Source organism: Panthera onca, chromosome B4, assembly GCF_046562875.1.
Source record: "Panthera onca isolate mPanOnc1 chromosome B4, mPanOnc1 haplotype 2, whole genome shotgun sequence".
In the NCBI taxonomy this organism is placed as follows: domain Eukaryota; kingdom Metazoa; phylum Chordata; class Mammalia; order Carnivora; family Felidae; genus Panthera; species Panthera onca.
Genome location: NC_138345.1, coordinates 24117033 through 24137488, shown reverse-complemented (window position 1 = coordinate 24137488; position 20456 = coordinate 24117033). Strand labels below are relative to the sequence as shown.

The 20456-nt window shown below is 42.1% G+C and overlaps 1 protein-coding gene across 1 annotated transcript in view; it reads right to left on the bottom strand.

Moving 5' to 3' along the window:
* GAD2 (glutamate decarboxylase 2) overlaps window positions 1-20456 on the bottom strand; it is an 86316-nt gene that overhangs the window by 761 nt on the left and 65099 nt on the right. Inside the window, exons 13-15 of the mRNA XM_078450332.2 lie at window positions 16174-16323; window positions 9605-9712; window positions 8502-8591 (exon numbers count right to left, since the gene is read on the bottom strand). Coding sequence (XP_078306458.1) covers window positions 8502-8591; window positions 9605-9712; window positions 16174-16323 — 348 coding nt within the window. The remainder of the gene's footprint in view (window positions 1-8501; window positions 8592-9604; window positions 9713-16173; window positions 16324-20456) is intronic.

Genomic DNA, 20456 nt, shown 5'->3' with positions numbered 1-20456 from the left:
CAGCACCAATAACGTACTCTGTCACATGGGGCCTCACCATCCCCGGAAGAAAGATGAGGTAATTCACCTAATAAGAGCTTTTTCCCCAAGGGAAGGTGACCTCACCCAAAGTAATTCTTTTTTCTGTTTGTGACTTCCTTGTCCTGCTTTTAAAAATCTCCCCCTTTCTACTTGCCAGAGGGGATGCTGCCTGATTTATGAACTGATTCATAAAGCCAATTAGATCTTTAAAATTTACTCAGTTGAGCTTTTGTTATTTAACAACTTCCTAGTTACTATTTTGGGAGCATAGGAACAATTGGGTGTTGTTTCCGAGGCTAAATAGTTTAGCAATATGACATTTGGTGGAAGGCTCTTTTTCCCTCAGTCTGTGTAAAAACACTGGAAACAAAACATAGTTCAGAGAATGGTTATGGAGAGGTAAGCCTCAATATCAAGTGATGTCTGAAAATAAGCAGACTTTTGAGGCCCTAAAGCACTTATTTCTTGATACCCCAAAGCTTTCCCATTTCTTTTCATTCTCCTTTTGCATTTTCTCAGTTTATATTTTGACATATAGTCCATAATCATGATGAAAATCAGCAGAACCCACAAAGATGTAACATTACAGAAGTGGATCACAGAAAAGATCTTACCACTTGTATGCCAGATTGCTGATTACTGAGTTCTCTGACTACTGTGTATGAGATGAAGTTCAAACTCTAGCTCAGCATAAAGATGTTTTGTACCGCAGCTCTGAAGACTCATCTTCCAGTGCTCACCAAAATGAATCTTCAACTCTGACAAAACCTATAGTCAATATCCCTTGAATGTGCCACACACACTTTTCTCCTTTCATACTTGTCCTCAGTCTTACCGTGTCACACTTGTCTTGGATGAGAGTCCCTTTTCTCTTCCAGGTCACATCCTGCACACGCCCCAAGGCTCTACCATAGACCTACAATCACTATGAAGCCTTTCCTGACTCCTCTAGTCCAGTAGCATGTTTCCTCTTTCAATGATCCTTACCCATACATTCTGTCTACAGAATATTTCCTATTGTCCTCTTGCTTATGAGAAAATACATTTCATCTCTGTAATTTCAAAACTATAAGCTCTGGAGGGCAGACACAGTGTCTTTTACTTCTTTTGTTTACCAGCACAGTACTGTGTACACATTGAGGGCTTCCCAAGTCCTCATTGATTGTACAGAATAGAATAACAGGGACAGCTATCTAGGAAGAGGAATGCATTGAAATTATGTCTAACCGTGTGCATGATCTATTCACGTATTTTACCACTGGAGTTTATGAAAATAATATCTGATCATTTAAGTTCATTGCTGCAAATATGGAACCAGGAATGGCACATGTCAGGGAGCTTTTGATTTATTTAGATATATACAGTAAGAAACTGAGTTCAAAATGGGGACCATGCCTTACAGCACAGTTGGATTCATCTTAAATGAAGAATAGTTTGATTCCAGTGGAATGCCATTTTGAACATGTGACTTTTGAACATCAACACTTAAATAATCATTGGTTTACAATGAGGTTTCATCTTCAAAGTGCTCAATGTGCAAATGACATATCTGATAAAGTGTTAGTATCCAAAAAAAATAAAGAACTTATAAAACTCAATACCCAAAAAACAAATAATCCAATTAAAAATGGGCAGAAGACATGAACAGACATTTCTCCAAAGAAGACATTCAGATAGCCAACAGACTCATGAAAAGATGCTCAACATCACTCATCATCAGGGAAACGCAAATTAAAACTACAATGTGTAGTTTTACAAGTGTGTCACCTCACACTTGCCAGAGTGGCTAAAACAAAAATAAAAGCAAAACAAAAAAACACAAGAAACAACAAGTGTTGGTGAGGATGTGGAAAAAAAGGAACTTTCTTAACACTGTTGGTGGGAATGCAAACTAGTGTAGCCATTGTGGAAAACAGTATGGAAGTTCTTCAAAAGGTTAAAAATAGAACTACCCTATGATCCAGAAGTCGCACTACTGAGTATTTGCCCCCAAAATATAAAAACACTAATTCAAAGAGATACATACACCCCTATGTTTATAGTACCATTATTTACAATAGACAAATTGTGGAAACAGCCCATGTCCTTCGATTGATGAATGGATAAAGAAGATGTGGTATATGTGTACAACGGAATATTATTCAGCCATAAAAAAGAATGAAATCTTGCCATTTGCAATGACATGGATGGAGCTAGAGAGATAATGCTAAGCAAAATAAGTCAGTCAGAGAAAGACAAATACCACACGATTTCACCCATGTGCGGAATTTAAAAAAACAAATGAGCAAAGGAAAAAAGGAGAGAGGCAAACCAAGAAACAGACTCTTAACTATAGAGAACCAACTGATGGTTCCCAGAGGGAGGTGGTGGGGGAGGGGTAAAGCAGGGGATGGGGATTAAGGAGTGCACTTGTTATGATGATGAGCACTGGGTGATGTATGGAAGTACAGAGTCACTATATTGTACACCTGAAACTAACATAACACTGGATGTTAACTATAGGAGTTGAAGTTCAAAAAGTAAACTAAATAAGTATAAACAAAAAAAAACAACAACAAAGTATTCAATGTGCAAAATCAACATTTTTCCCATCAGGCCCAATTATTTGTTAGTTACCAAAGAGAAAACCAAGGACAGAGTTCACCTGAACCTTCATTTCACCTTCACCTTACATCCAGAACCTAATCTCCTCACCTAAAAACGAATGTGCATGACAGTTCTGCACTGTGATTTTCTAAGTCTAGGTTAAGTCTCTTTCGGCCTCTTTATTACATAGGAAGGTAATATAAAGAGGAATGCTTTTCTTGGGTTGGTCCTTCTTTCTCCTAAAGGATAAAGAATGTACACAGAGCATAAGGCTCATCCCAGCGAATAAATATGACAAAGAATATAAATTATCTCAAGTCTGGGATTAAATTCTGAAAGTGGATCTACTAGAATATTCTAGCATAAGGACATGAAATTTATCACTTTGTGCTAGGAGAATGGCAAATCAATGTGTTCCTGGGGAAGAGAAACCCCAAATTAGAAAAGGAATTCCAAATCCATGTGTCTGCAGGAATTTCAGGAAAATTCATGTAAGTATTCCTTAGTTTTTATTCATGTAATAAATCATGCTTCCTCTTTAGAACTGATGAAACAATGATCATGCTGTACTCAGTGAATTAAACTCTGATTTCATTTTAATGGGCAATCCAAGCATAAATGGTATTAATTATTAAAGACAATCACCTCCTATTTTTCAGATAAATCAAATCAAATCAAAGGTCAAAATTTTAAATGGCAACAGTCATCATCCCAAACAGGTTTTGGCGTTACGTCAGACTGAATCCCCCCAGTTCCTGAAGCTAGCTGGGTTGGCAGAAGTCACAGCTGTGTAAATACATATGACTTTGGATTGCTTCCAGAAAATGTGGATGAGATAAAATTTACAGGAAAATGGAACATCTACTTCATTGCATAATCAATAATTGCAAATTCAGAAGGAAAATAATATTCTGACTCTATTGATGAACATACAGCACTTTTACTTATTTCTAGACTTTTTCTTTTGGTCACATTCTTGGTTTTGTTGAATAAAGAGTCAGGAAAGAGAGGCTGCATGTTGAAGAATTCATTAAAGACATACTCAGTAGGAGCTCTTGGGTGCTGCCTTAAGAGTTTTAGGGTATCATTTTCTCCCTTGTGTCCTTAGCTTTTTCAGTCGTTTAGAAGATAATAACCAGGGAACTATCCCATAATTTGAATATACATTTGTGTCTCCAAAGAGAACTCAGGTTAAAGCATCACAAAATCATAGAAATGTATTTTTTTCAGTATGTACTACAAAACCTTTTTGTTGCTAAATCTTGGGAACATGAGTGAAATTTTGAAAAATGAAAAAGCAGAATAACCATAAATAGGAATCCCAACACATTAAAATTTCAATAAATTCCTCATTACGTTCAATAATATAGACTATGGAAGAATATCACCTTACATATAAAGCCAACTACTTCTTTGCCAATGTTTTTTTATTTTTTATTTTTAGAAGTTTATTTATTTTTGAGAGAGAGAGAGTGAGCGAGCGTGCACATGTGTGCACGCATGAGCTGGGGAGGGGCAGAGAGAGAAAGAAAGACAGACAGAATCCGATTCAGGCTTCAGGCTCCAAGCTGTCAGCACAGAGACCAACGCGGGGGTTCATGAATACTCACAAACTGTGATATCATGACCTGAGCCGAAGTAGGATGCTTAACCAACTAAGCCACCCAGGCACCCCATCCTTGCCAATGTACTTTTTAAATCCACTGTTGACCTTCTGGAAGTCCCATCTGTCAGTATAGGACTGGTAGAAACAGGGATCAGATATGCAGATAATGATAAAATACAATGGAATAAAATACAAGATGAAGATGATGATGAAGAACCAGGATTCGTGTCTGAAGAATACCCTCATGGGCTCTTCTGCTGGTCCTGCCTGTGTCTAAGGCAGTTGTATGTGGTTGTGTGGTACCCCAGGCCCTCTGTGTCCACAGTGCCTCAATGATGATGGGCCACCTGCACACTCACAGTCCTGACAGACAGCAGGAATGCACGAACCAGATTCTCATCTTAGCCTCCTTCAAGAAGCTTAGGCTGTCTTGTTTGGTAATGACCACGTGTTGCCTAGATATCTGCCCCCACATCAGTGTGAGCTGTGGAGAAAGGCCTAGGATCCACTAGTAGGTTTCCTAAGTGTTTCCCGTCCCTGTTCTGGAATATGCAAATGGCACGTTAGCTAAGCAAACATTTTTGAGTGCCTATTGTATGCTAAGCCTTGTACCAGACAAGAGGGCACAAAGAATAATTCTTTATTGGAGGGTCCATAATTTGACTTAATTCTCATTTGCCATACAACGGCACAGAAGACTCCACATTTCCTCCCATTTTGGGTCTATATCAGCACTGACCAAGAGAGCTTTAGGTAACGATAGAGATGTGTTATATCTCCACTTTCTGATACAACAGCCACTGGTCACAAGTTGACCACTTGAAATGTGGCCAGTGTAACTAAAGAAGTTAATTTCTGGTTGAATTTAATTTTGATTGATTTAAATTTAAATGCCAAATGCGGCTATTGATAATATATTGGATAGAACAGATGATTCATTTTATTTTACCTCAGCTGTTTTCCTTCTGACATTGTGTGTGTGTGTGTGTGTGTGTGTGTGTGTGAAGATTTACTAATCCCTGGACATTATACATTTATACATTAAGGGCTTTATAATTTAAAAAAAAATTTTTTTTAACGTTTATTTATTTTTGAGACAGAGAGAGACAGAGCATGAACGGGGGAGGGGCAGAGAGAGAGGGAGACACAGAACTGGAAGCAGGCTCCAGGCTCTGAGCCATCAGCCCAGAGCCCGACGCGGGGCTCGAACTCACGGTCCGTGAGATCGTGACCTGAGCTGAAGTCGGACGTTCAACCGACTGAGCCACCCAGGAGCCCCTAAGGGCTTTATAATTAAGAGGAAACTCTGAAAAATTATTGACATAAGTAAACAAAAGTTAACCTCGATATTTTATGTGGTTCTATTGTGACTTCCAATTCTGAATTGCTAAATTCTCTATATTCTAGTCAAGAAAATGGAATCACAAGAGGAAACATTTAAGAGGATTCATTTTGCAATCCCCAGAGACTTTCAAATTTGAACTACAAACTGTATAAAAATAGTTTACTAATATTCTAATGGCTCTCCCCAAGAAATAATCTCCATTCCCATCACAGTTTATGTGTTTTTGCTAAAACCTGAGGGGCATTTGAAGAGAGCTGTATTAAATGGGGGAGATTCAGAGTTGATTTTTGCTCAGAAAGTGATGGGAAAAATCTCTTTCTGTTCTGTATTCCCATCTTGTCCCACCCCTCAGCCCAGAAATAATTCATTGATTCAAGGAATGAAATTGGCCAGACTACTTCAGGGATTTTCTCTCTCTGGTCAATGGGTTCATTAAAGAGGTAGAACCAATAAGAATGGAAACATCTAATTTATAACTAATTTTTTAAATTAATTAGTCATTGGTAAAATGATACACACTATGGAGAAGCCACACCATAAAACTTCAGGAAAAAATATGAATTCTTTCCTCTCAAATGACTGCAGGCCCCTTTTTGCCCACCTATCACCTCCAATGTGACTCTCACCCTCTCTCCCTCCCACCTCTTGGACTTGATCTCCTGGATTGAGCAAATGAGCCAACTTTACTAAAACTTCAAACATGACCATAACCCCTCCTCCTAGACACATGCATTGATGGATCTCCCATTCTAGAAGCTTTCTTCCATGCATTCCTCTAGGTCAGTGGCTCTGATCCTGGGCTGTACATTGGGATCACCTGGAGAACTTTTAAAACCATTCCTAAGCCCATCCCAAACCAATTGGATTAAATTCTTAGGGTAAAGACCTGGTCACCAGTGTTTTTTATAAAACTTCAGGCTGATTCTAATGTGAGGCCAGGATAGCAAACCACTACTCTAATTAGGAGGCTTGATTTAAACACCTCAATTATATGCAAGTTTCCCTGATGAGGGTTTGATCCTGGATTGTCTATGGACAGGTGTTCATATCTCTAAGCTCTTCTGGAGGTTTTTAATCCACACAAGGGGCACTTGGGTGACTCAGTCAGTTAAGCATCTGACTCTTGATTTCGGCTCAGGTCATGATCTTAGTTTGTGGGATTGAGCCCTGTGTGGGGCTCTGCACAGATAGTGTGGAGCCTGCTTGGGATTCTCTCTCTCCCTCTCTCTCTCTGCCTCTTCCCGTTTGTGCACACACACACTCTCTCAAAATAAACAAAAATAAACTTTAAAAAACCCACACACAATCCCACTGTTCAACACAGAAGAAAATACTGGAAATTCTGAAAGTCAGTGAGGCAGCCCAGGTGCCTGCATGGTGGGGGAGAGGGACTTCCCTGCTCCTGGCAGTGACTGGAGAAAGTCCCCTCCTTTGTGGTAAATGGAAAACCAACCAACTAACCCACCCTCTAACATCCAAATACGCACGATCATCCCTAGTGTTCTATTCCTCAGCACTGGGATGGAGCCCTGCATTTACCTGCCTTCAAGACTCTCTCTGGCGTACATCGTAAACCAAATTTCACCCATGTGTAAACGCTAGAAGCAGGAGAGGAGAAAAGATAAAGGATCTTACTGGCCACAGAAAAATTTGAAGCTGAAGCCCTCTGGCTCTGTAGTCAGTGATTTTGGAAAAGTGATTTTTTTCTCCCCATGCTTTCATGTTCCTGTCAGCAAAAGGGAGAGACAACAGTGCTTCCCACATTAGGTTACTTATGTTGGAATAAGTTTCTAGGCCCCACGATGGAGCTGCTCCTGCCCAGGATGTCACTTCAGGAAAAGGACACTTAACTTTCACATCCCTATAAATGCTCTGCTTGACCAGAAACATGGAATGTCCAGTCAGCCAATCCCTGATGCCAAGCCAACCTGGGGCTCCTTGTTCCTCACCCATTTTCTTTCTCTTCCTGTTCCTTATTCTTTATCCTATAAAAGCTTCTTGCCTTCCCCCCATTTTGCAGTTCTCTGGCCTCCTGGGAATGGAGGTTGCCCACTTCATGAAGTGTTAGATGAAGTTTGTCTACATCACCTAAATTGTCTTCTTCCGTCATTTTTAACACTTACGAAAGTTAGGTGACGTAACGCTAGATCAAAGTTGAGCCTGGGACACAATATGCACTCAAACAGTGGCCGTAATTATTGTTCCCTGCCCTATTATCTTCTGGGGTTCAGCAAGCTCCATAGGGTAGCCTTGACCTTGGCATCTCAAGAGGGTCAGTAGCAGCTCTGTTTCCTAACCATTTCTGGTGCCTGAAATCTCTTCTGTGCGTATGACTGAGCATGGAAGGTTTCACTTGGTGGGTCAGCCAACTTCGGCAAGGGTTCTCGTTGCATCATGAATGGCAGTAAAGCTAACACCTGATTACTTATTTTAAGATCTCATAAACTTGCCCTCAGAAAAAAGAAGCAAAAAAAAGGGGGGAGGGTTGTTAGGGGGGGCACCTGGGTAGCTCATTAGGTTAAACGTCTGACTTCTGCTCAGGTCATGATCTCGCAGTTCATGAGTTCGAGCCCCACAATGAACTCTCTGCTGTTAGTGCAGAGCCCGCTTTGGATCCTCTGTCCCACTCTCTCTTTCCCCTTCGTCTGCTTGCATGTGCGCGCATGCATTTTCTCGGTCTCTCAAAAATAAACATAAAATTTTTGTTCTAATAATAAAATTTAAAAAAAAGAAAAGAGAAGCAAATAGGGTAGTTACAAGTCTGGATATGCCAGTTCTGAAAGTCCTGGTTCTGTAGGAGCCCTCATGAAGGGGAGTGGGCCTGCACACCAAGGAAGAGGTTGGATTTCTCCCAGAGACATGTGCATGTTAGAGAGATGCCATGCACGTGGAAGGCCCAGTGTACACACCAACGTATATACCAGAGGAGCCTGTATCACTGACCTTTGAGAGGCGGCTCATTCTCTCTTCATTGTCTTCCAGGACACGCAAACTTGGAGGCACGTACCAGAAGCAGACATTTGTGTGTTGAGGCTACAAGGAGGAAAGTAAGATTCACATTCAGCCCATGGTGGCAGTTTAGAAAATTCCAAGGACATTTCAAATCTATTCTGCAACTTCTGAACAGAATTCCTACTTAAAAAAAATTTTTTTTAATGTTTTATTTTATTTTTGAGACAGAGAGAGACAGAGCATGAGCGGGGGAGGGTTAGAGAGAGAGGGAGTCACAGAATCCGAAGCAGGCTCCAGGCTCTGAGCTGTCAGCACAGAGTCCAACGCGGGGCTCGAACTCACGGACGGTGAGATCATGACCTGAGCGGAAGTCGGAAGCTCAACTGACTGAGCCACCCAGGCGCCCCAAGAATTCCTACTTTAAAAAAAATTTTTTTTTAACGTTTATTTTTTGAGACAGAGAGAGACAGAGCATGAACGGGGGAGGGTCAGAGAGAGAGAGAGAGACACAGAATCTGAAACAGGCTCCAGGCTCTGAGCAGTCAGCACAGAGCCCAACGCGGGGCTCGAACTCACATACCGCGAGATCGTGATCTGAGCCGAAGTCGGACGCCCAACCGACTAAGCCACCCAGGCACCCCAAGAATTCCTACTTTTAAATCCACAACCACTTTTAGAATTCCTGATGTTCACCACGATATACAGAGTTATTGTTTTGTGAGTGTGATTTTTTACTCCAGCTCAGAACCCCTGCTTCTCCTTTGTAATGGTCCCACTTACCTGGACAGTACATGATTGACACACAAAAAATCAATGATAAGAATTAGAGTTGGGGCACCTAGGTGGCTCAGTCAGTCAAGTGTCCAACTCTTAATTTCAGCTCAGTCATAGTCTCATGGTTCAGGAGATGGAGCCCTGCATTGGGCTCTGCGCTGACAGATTCTCTGTCTCTCTGCCCCTCCCCTGCTTTCTCTTGTGCTCATGCTCGCTCTAAATAGAAACTTTAAATATAAATAAATAAACATTTAAAAACATAAAAAAAAAGAATTGGAATTGACTAAACTTTTTGAGATCGTAGAGATCAGAATACATACCTTTCCATCAAACACCATTTCATATCCTTCTCGGTTTTTTATGATATTGTATAAATATTCTGCCAGCTCCAAGCACTTATCAATATGTGCTTCAAACCCAGTAGTGCCCTGAGTAAGAGAAGAAGAAAGGTTATCGGCAGGGGGCTGAGAAAGGCAGGTAAGCTCTTTGTGGGACAAATCTCACTGGAGACTGAAGGTCTTTCTGTCACTTCCAGCTCAGCTCTGTTCCACACTTTCCTTGCACAAGACTGTTTCCAGAGGCTTTTCTGGTGATTATTTCTCCTTTAATGTTCTCCCCTCAGGTGTTTTTGTTGCCTTTCATGTCATCTCGGCTCTCCACGGTAGTTTCCTTTTCTTTTGGAGCCCTCATTCTCTAAGCAATTATTTTGATTACTTGAGGGGAAAATTTGCCTCTGTCATTCTGAGGGGTAATTATGGAAGTCATTAATGACAGAGGACTGGGCTATTCTCTTCCTGCGGATAAGAAGCATCATCAGAGACCCCCCCCCCCCCACCCCAGCACGCCTGTTTAGCTCCTGACCATCATGAAAATTTACCATTTCCAGACTGCACTTCTGTTCACCAATGTACCCCCATTATGGAACAAATAGGGTAGGTACTCAATGAATATTTGCTGAACAAAAGAATGTATTAATCTTAAAGGGCACACAGATGCTTTGTTAGCCTGTCAGTCTGCAAGGCTCATTAGATTTCTCCTTTGGGGACAAATGATTTACATGCTTGTAACAGGCGAACGTAATCACAGAGGTCTTTTAGTTTCCGGCTCTGGAAGCCCAGGATCTGGACTTGTGAAAAACAACACTACAGCCTTGGACTGGTGCTGTTTACCGACCTCAGGACACTTCAGGGAATTACTTTTCAAAATGGCTTTCCTCCTAATCCTTTCAGCATTTATGGAGCACTAATGGAAAGCTTAGACAAACAGCTAATGCTCATCCCAGGAGCACTTAGAACAGGCCAACCAGTGACTAATCCAACATGGAAACTGGAGGAAGAAGCTGCAATGGACATAAGATGGGCCCACATTCCTATTTATAGTCTCATCACCTCAGCTAAAAGGGGGATACAGCATGGCCAGTGACTTGAACGTCTGAAGCGTCAAAGAAATCTGATGGGTTCAGAAATCATTTCTGTGGAGATTGCTGCCCTGGTTGATTGGCCAAGGAGTTTGACTGGTTCCTGATGGCTCAAAGGAAGGGCCCCAAAGCTGAATATTCAGGCCAGAGCCTACACCATGCACTATATGACTCTGTGGTACCAAGGATTCGGGGTTGGTTCGGACTGACCTGGCAGTTTGGGTATACTTGGTAGGTACACTTTGGGTACTCCTAGGTAGGAGGAGGGAAGTTAATTGGTCTCCAAACTGGATCCTTTGGACCACTCCAGAGTTGGATTTAAACTTGCATGTATCTGATCCAAGATAATAGCCGGGACCACTAGGACTCATCCTGTCTAGTCACATGGCCTTGGCTAATCTTACTGGTCCCATGGGAATGATGGTGCTTGTCTGATCTCCCATATAGGGACATGGTAAAAGTAAAATGAATACTCTGAACATGAGTGTGATTGTATCACAAAGGCAGTGGGATTATCAGAGACTAGAATGGGAATCTTCTCGCTTTTGCTAGTCTAGGACTTCACTTAAGATGATTAAGGAGTAAACTGATCATCCTTTAGTTGAAAGCTAAAGAGGTACAAGGGGGAGTGACACAGGGAACTCTAGTTTGCCCTTAGAAGCCTGGCCTCTCTTGATATTGGATATTTATGGGAAGAAGATCCATGTTTTATTTCCATAGTTTGGAAGGCTTTTACGAGATTCTCCAAAATGCATTCATTCATCAAATACATGTTGAGTAGTTGTCACATGCCACACAGTTCTTATTCTGAGGATGACAACAGCACATGGAAAACTTTATCACCATGACCTGGGTTGCTATGAAGGAGGCTGAAGGCTCCGAGGGACACGTCTAAGTGAAAGTCTAGAGCCCAGTGTCAGAGTTATGCTGAGGGAGCTTCCGGAGAAAGGTGGTTTTATTTTCTCCCTCGTTGCCTACACACTTAGGATTGGTGTAGACTTATCTGGCTGAAGTGGACACTCCACAAGGGCACAGACTGGTGTTTCCTTTGTTCACTACAGTCTCCGTCATACCAGCAGGGTTGGCATACATTAGGGGTTCAATGCACACTGGTTGAATGGGTGGATGAATGAATGGAGGTGTAACTTTTACTCCCTGGGGCGGTGTTTTGACACAGTATGTTCTGAGGAACCATCCGTATCAGCACCAGATCAACTGTGTTATTAATGTAGATTCTCGGGTCCCACCCCAGACCCCCAAGTTGGTATTTTAGGAAGATGAACACCGCGTATATCCACTTCTTCAGTGATGCCACTGTCTACCAGCGTTCAGCTACTGCAGCTGTGTTGTCTCCAGGGCCTGACACCATCAGTGCTGCTCACGAGTCTTCTCTGCTTCTCGAAACCCTCATCTAATGCTCTCAGGCCCCAGAAATGCGGGTCTGCAATAATGATTGAATCCCTTGCTACCATCTCCATTTCTATGGCTGCCCCCCTACCTAGGCCCTCTTTTTACCTGGATGGTAGCTCCCTAATTACCCCTCCATCAACCTGGACTCTCCACTAGCATCAGAGTATGCAGGAGAGCTCCTGCTAGACCTGCATCCCATGGTGTCCTCCCAGCTCCATTGGCTGAAATTCTATGTATTCTACCTGTCCTGCTCTAGACCCATCTTTTTTTTTAAAAAAATTCTTTTTAAGTTTATTTATGTGTTCTAGAGAGAGTGAGAGCAAAAGGGGAGGGGCAGAGAGAGAGGGAGAGAAAGCAAGAATCCCAAGAAAACTCCACAAGACAGGGGTAGAGCCCCACGCAGGGCTCAAACTCATGAACTGTGAGATCATGACCTGAGCAGAAATCAAGAGTTGGACACTTAACCAACTGAGCCACCCAGGTGCCCCTTGAAGGTGACCTCTTAAAACATCATTCTTGGCTCTCAAACTCGGGATGGGCTCCCCATCCTCAAACTTTTGGGGAGGTGCATCTAGGTTTCTTTTACAACCAGTTATATTCTGTCTTATGTGATGCTTATCTGTGCATTCATCTTATATCATCTGAAAATTGTGTCCCCTTCATCCCATCCAGGATCAGGCACAAAAACAGATGCTCATTATCTAATGTATTAAAATAAGTTAATATTTTAAGAGAAAATGAACATTCATTCAGTCACTCAGCAAAGAGTGTGCCAGGCATCAATTTCCCTTTAATAGTTTTCTCCTGGTATTTTTTTTTTTTTCTCAGCCATTTGTCAGTCCCTTTGTTATCTACATTTTCAATGAGGGAGGCCAATCACAGAAAACTATAGGGAAACCTGCTAATTTGCATAATTTGCATAACTATATACAAACAGATTTACTGTGAAAACTAGGTAGTTATATATTACACCATCCTTGCAGGCCTAAAATTAAGGTTTGTTCACCTATCTTCCTTCCTTCCTTCCTTCCTTCCTTCCTTCCTTCCTTCCTCTCTATATCTATCTATCTGAGTTTTTAAAACAGTTTTTTAAGTTTATTTCTTTACAGAGAGAGCACTCTTGCAAGCCAGTGCGGAGGGGCAGAGAGAGAGGGAGACAGTGAGAGAGAGAGAGAGAGAGAGAGAATCCCAAGCAGGCTCTGCACTGTCAGCGCAGAGCCCGACGCAGGGCTCGATCTCATGAACTGTGAGATCATGACCTGAGCTGAAACCAAGAGTCGGCTGCTCAACTGACAGAGTCACCCAGGCACCCCGATCTACACTGAGTTTTAACCACGATGGAAATCTGTGACATCTGGAAAATAATCATCAAGTCTTAGCATTCTCTAATTAAATGCAGACAAAATGAAAGGTCTACTCAGTAAGAACAGAGTTGAGGGCAGGTGGGGGCCTTTTCTTATGACAGGCTTAGGTATCTGTCTAGAATGCCTCCTAGCATTCATATCAAGAGGCTCATTCTTTTTTTTTTTTTTTGCATACAGTTGCTCTTATCAATTATCTTGGACTTAATCTGACGCTGTCATCAGTGCATTTAGCTCCACCAGTCATTAACAGATTAAGCAATATTTATATTTAGGTTAGTATTTTTCCTGTGGTTTGTATTGCTAAGGAGAAAAATACGGGTTTACCTTACTATGGGTATTCTCCAGGTATATCTGATAACAGAGGATTTACTGATTAACGTTAGCTCCTCCTCAGTCTTGTTTTTTCATTCCTGAGGGGATTCAAGATCAAGTCATCGCCAACTCTTTCACAGTTCTTATTAGGACAGGAAGACTTCTCCTTCCCTGGCTGGCATCACTAGCGAGATGGGGATGTGGGAGGGTGCTTACCCGCACCTCTCATCTGGATTGTAGGACTGATCTTATGACTTTTATAATTATTATCATCTCATTTTGCAAAATGTGCAGCTTTAAGTTGAAAAGCAAATGGACGTTTTTGCCATTTACGTGTCTAGATACTTAAGGTTTTGCGTGAGAAATTAAAGGAATACGTATCCATAAATTATGTGGCTGCTGGGATTGTTCTTTTTTCCTTTTTTATTCCCTCCTCTGGTGCCTTTATTTCAGCACGTTAGAAACTGGATCCTCTGCCTGTTTCAGGCTTCAGTTGTTGCTGTTGTTTAATTCACACCTGATGTCCTCCAAGTTATTTCTCTTGGAGAAATAACCAACCGCTGCCCCATGCTGGCGAGGAGGCTTCAGATGGAAGAGGAGCAGCGGGAACTGATGAACCATGAGAGGAACATTTTTGTGTAAATATAGCTAATGATCATCATCTTAATAGAAACGCTGCAGGAAAAGGGGACAAGAAGGATGATACTGAACAATATTTAGAGCTCAGGCTTTCCTCAACTACCTAGCTGATATTTATGTTCATCATTTTTGATTCCCACCAATCAAGGAAATGAAAAATCTACTCATGTTAAAACAATTTGAGAGTATGCCAATAATTCCTATTCTTTCTTTCTTTCTTTTTTGCCAAAAGGAAGTGTCTTTGCCAACAGAAGGAGTCTCGTCTGGGTGGTGGGGACCAAGTAAGTGTCTTTGTCAGGCTCTCATCTTTCAAGAGAGGAAGGGGCCCCTGCACAGCTCAAGGGATGGAAGCCCACCCCTCATACCATGTTTATGAGGTAATGACTGCAGGCAGCTGCTGGATGGATACTTAGCAACGCTTAGAGGAAATTCAGTGAGGGCAAATACTATTACAGAGGCTTGTCTGAAGAATATGTAGCCCAGCCATCCCTGGAAACCACGTAAGAATTATTTCTGCATTATGTGAGACCATCTTTCTACTGCCTTTTTTCCTGGATGGATTTAAAGAAGATTCCATAAAATGGCTGTTGACTGCATTATTTCACTCCCAAGCCCCCTTATTTTCTTGTTAGCTATCCACCTCTTTAACTGCTCAAGGCATTCAGTTTTACTTAGAAACATCTTGTAAAGAACAGCACATGGAACTCATTGCCGTAGACATGGTTCCTCTTCACATGGACCCCGGGGAAGGGCACATTCTCGGGTCTTACCCTGGCAGGTCTCACTCCTGCTGACCAAGTTATTTCTGTGTCCCCTGGGATTGAACTGCCACCTGCTTGTGCAGGCTCCCGAGAAAGCTCACAGCTAACTCTTGGGGACCCTCTCCCAAATATACAGGACCTCAGGGAGTGCCAGCCTTCCTCTAAACTCTCCTTTTCTTGTTTCCTTTGTCAAGTTTCCCTCGTGCACCCTTTTGGTTAGTTGGGTTTTTCTAGCAGTTGGGTTTTTCTGTCATGTCCAGCTGCTCTGACCATTGCCTCCTGTGAGAGGTAAATGAAACCAGGTGGGAAGTTACTGATGTGTGACATTGAAATTAGGAATCTGGCCAAAATTAAAAATAAAATCTTGGACCTTTCCGTCCCACTTACATTTCAGCAAGCAGGTATGCTCTTTGAAAGAGCAGCAATTAGGTCCAGCCAGTACCATATTCCCTTACTTACAGAGTCTCTGTCCCTGAGAGGAGTGATCATCTATAGTTAAATGCTGGGGTCAACAGAGAAGCTGAACAAATGGAGGTTACTGGGTAGTTCCAGAGTTTTAAAAAAGCTTTATCACGAGAGGTTATCCCTTAAAATGTCAAAAGAAAGCTATCATGGTGGGGTTTTGACTTTTCACTTTTGTCCTCCAAACAAAAAGAAGGCACCAACCACCCCGAGGGATCAATCACTGGGTAAAAACGAAGAGCTGAGAGCCAACAACAACAAAACAACAATAACAAAACACCTCTTAAAAATCCAGATGTCCTGCCGTATAAAGCAGCCTGGATTTGTTTTCTAGATGAGTGAGCGTTAGAAGCAATTTGGTTTATGTTCTTGCCCGTGCAGAAGGCAGATATCTAGAAACAGGATTAAAGAAACTTAATCGTGGGTAATCTGCAATTTGGAAATCAGTTTTTAATCTCATAATAAGGGTCACTAGATATAGTTTCTGGCTTTAGTCGATATGCAGCAGATCTACACATGCTCACCTTTGCCCTCCACATTAGCCATAATTTAAAAACATCGACATGGCGTCCACACTGTAAGGCCTTGTCTCCAGTGTCGTAGGACAGGTCGTAGTGTTTATCTTGCTGGAAAAGGTAGGAAGCATGCATCTGGTTGCAACTCTGCATCAACCCCTAGAAGAGAAGGGAAAATTTAGGAAACCCTACTGACTTGGTCAGGTATTCCATCAGATTTATATTGTGGTGAAAAGTATTAAGAAAAAAACTTGCGGAAGATGGCGGCATAGGAGGACGCTGGGCTCACCGCATCCTGCTGGTCACTTAGATTTCACCCACACCTGCCTACATAACCCAGAAAACTGCCAGAAGACTCGCAGAACGGATTCTCTGGAGCCAAGCACAGACAAGAGGCCCACGGAAGAGGGTAGGAAGGGCGGAGAGGCAGTGCGCACTACACGGACTGGTGGGAGGGAGCTGGGGCGGAGGGGCAGCCCGCCAGCCAAGCAGAGCCCCCCCGAGTCTGGCTTACAAAAGTGGAGGGGCCGGACGGAGTGTGTTCTGACAGCAAGCGAGACTTAACATCTGGGAGGTTATAAATTAACAGCTCTGCTTGGAGAATGGGAGGGCTGGAGGACAATGGGAGGGAAAGTTGTTGAGCCCGGAATGACAGAGCTCAGCTTGGCGGGGAACAAAGGTGCTCGCCAGCGCCATCTCCCTCGCCCATCCCCCAGCCAAAATCCCAAAGGGAACCAGTTCCTGCTGGGGAACTTGCTTGCACCGCGAAAACACCCAACGCTGTACTTCTGCGGACCCATCCCTCTGGCGGCACGTCTGACTCCCTCCCGGTGCCGCAGGGCCCCTCTGGAAGCGGATCACCAAAGGAGAAGTGAGCTGAGCCTGCCCCTCCCGCCCCTCTGCACCTTGCCTATCCACCCCAGCTAATACGCCAGATCCCCAGCACCACAAGCCTGGCAGTGTGCAAGTAGCCCAGATGGGCCACGCCACCCCACAGTGAATCCCGCCCCTAGGAGAGGGGAAGAGAAGGCACACACCAGTCTGACTGTGGCCCCAGCGGTGGGCTGGGGGCAGAATTCAGGTCTGACTACACCGCGCCCACCAACGCAAGTTATTCAAGGCAGCACAGGGTAAGTGCCCCACAGTTCCACACCACTCCAGGGACTATCCAAAATGATGAAACAGAAGAATTCCCCTCAAAACAATCTCCAGGAAATAACAACAGCTAACGAACTGATCAAAAAGGATTTAAACAATATAACAGAAAGTGAATTTAGAATAATAGTCATAAAATTAATCGCTGGGCTTGAAAACAGTATAGAGGACAGCAGAGAATCTCTTGCTACAGAGATCAAGGGACTAAGGAACAGTCAGGAGGAGCTAAAAAATGCTATAAATGAACTACAAAATAAAATGGAGACAACCACAGCTTGGATTGAAGAGGCAAAGGAGAGAATAGGTGAACTGGAAGATAAAATTATGGAAAAAGAGGAAGCTGAGAAAAAGAGAGATAAAAAAATCCAGGAGTATGAGGGGAAAATTAGAGAACTAAGTGATGCACTACAGAGAAATAATCTATGCATAATTGGTATTCCAGAGGAGGAAGAGAGAGGGAAAGGTGCTGAAGGTGTACTTGAAGAAATAATAGCTGAGAACTTCCCTGATCTGGGGAAGGAAAAAGGCATTGAAATCCAAGAGGCACAGAGAACTCCCTTCAGACGTAACTTGAATCGATCTTCTGCACGACATATCATAGTGAAACTGGCAAAATACAAGGATAAAGAGAAAATTCTGAAAGCAGCTAGAGATAAACGTGCTCTAACATATAAAGGAAGACCTATAAGACTCGTGACTGATCTCTCTACTGAAACTTGGCAGGCCAGAAAGGAATGGCAGGAGATCTTCAATGTGATCAACAGAAAAAAGACGCAGCTGAGAATCCTTTATCCAGCAAGTCTGTCATTTAGAATAGAAGGAGAGATAAAGGTCTTCCCAAACAAACAGAAACTGAAGGAATTCATCACCACTAAACCAGCCCTACAACAGATCTTAAGGGAGATCCTGTGAGACAAAGTACCAGAGACATCGCTATAAGCATGAAACCTACGGACATCACAATGACTCTAAACCCATATCTTTCTATAATAACACTGAGTGTATATGGACTAAGTGCGCCAACCAAAAGACATAGGGTATCAGAATGGATAAAAAAACAAGACCCATCTATTAGCTGTCTACAAGAGACTCATTTTAGACCTGAGGACACCTTCAGATTGAGAGTGAGGGGATGGAGAACTATTTATCATGCTACTGGAAGTCAAAAGAAAGCTGGAGTAGCCATACTTATATCAGACAAACTAGACTTTAAAGGCTGTAACAAGAGATGAAGAAGGGCATTATATAATAATCACAGGGTCTATCCATCAGGAAGAGCTAACAATTATAAACGTCTATGTGCTGAATACGGGAGCCCCCAAATATATAAAACAACTACTCACAAACATAAGCAACCTTATTGATAAGAATGTGGTAATTTCAGGGGACTTTAAGAAAAAAATTTGCAAGGGACACTGGATTTCCTGGAGAAAGAAAGCAATAAGAATCAAATTTTTTAGATGGGGCCAATATCCAGACAGGATGAGCTGTTGGGATAGGTAAACCCTGTGGGATAAATGGCTCACGGTCAAATGTAACTTCAGGTTAACAACAGTGAAATATATGCTTTTACTCTCCTTTTTACAAGAATGCATTTATTCAGAAACAATCATAATCAGAGTATAATGTTCATTCTTTGAGGAATATCCTGATGTTTTGGTTTTATTGTAATTAAAATACTTTAGAAACTTTTGTTTTGTAAAATACTAATAGTGTGATTATTCTAGTGTTTCATTTACACTTAGTTCAGGTACTTTATCATCTGGCTGTTATGGTTTGAATTCTCTTTGGAAGTCATAGCTTTTAAGATAGCTTATTGTTATTTTTACATGCTGAAATCTAAAAAAATAAAGACATCATTATTCTGAGATGTCTTAAATAACCAATCTTTGAAATGCCATATTCCCCTCTCAAGAGTGGTTAGAGCTTCAGTACTGTATTTTTAAAAAATGTTCATTCATATATTTTGTATTCATGCAAGAGAGAATGGGAGTAAGAGGGGCACGGGGGTAGGGGCAGAGAGAGAGGGAGAGAGAGAATCCCAAGTAGGCTCCACACTCAGCTTAGAGCTTGATACGGGGCACAGTCTCATGAACTGTGAGATCATGACCTGAGCTGAAATCAAGAGTGGCCTGAGCCACCCAGATGCCCCGAGGTCATATGTTTTGAAAGGACCACTAGAAGCTGGTCCTCTCTACCCACCGTTCCACACTTTGGGGTGGTCTCCCTTAGGACTGGTACACCTTTTTGTGAGCTTGCATGCCGAGTTTCTGTGACCATGAAACAAAATGGAGTCACCTGTTGCAACTTTCAATTTTATTGGCCTTCAAGTGAATTTTCTTTTTCAAATCCAATGTCATTTTACCACTCTATTACAATTATTTAATTTCCCTCACTCTCAAAAGAATAACAATGAATTTCACTGCAAAAGGAGCCCGAACTATAGGGTTGAGACCAGTTTTATTGCCTACCATCTGGTCTTTCAGGGTCTCCTTACAATTTTAGTTGTGTTACATTTTGTGTTAGTTTGGATAAATTCTTTGTTAAAGAACTCTCACTTCTAACTTTAACTAGATGATCACATTTTCGTCTTTTCTTTACTTGCCATGAGTCACAAGAGAAAAAAAAGCCAAACGTTCTGTAAAAACACAATTGTACTGTAGATAATGAAAGAGTCAGAGGCTTCCTGTGGCTTGTGACAAATTAAAACGTGGTGGGGTTTCTGGTGAGGAGACCAGCAATGCTGCTTTAGTCAGAGAGCATGATTCATTCACTGTTCTTTGGAATAGTTCGGTCACTTTGCCACCCATGTTCCATACTAAACTTCTGGTGCTGAGGCTAATTAATTATCATTGGCAATGAAATATCCCATTGTAACTACCACAAGCAATAGAGTATAAAAATGCAGTAATGGAGTGCCAGTACTTGGGATTCTCTCTCTCTCTCTCTCTCTCTCTTTCTCTCTCTCTCCCCCTGTCTCCTTCCCTCCCTCTTCCCCCTCTCAAAATAAATAAATAAACATTAAAAGAAACCAAAACACATGACCTCTTAAAGGTTGGCCAGCACCAGTCTCATTGCACAAAGAGATAAGTAAACATGACGTTTTTCACATAAAGGGCCTTGATAATATCCTGATT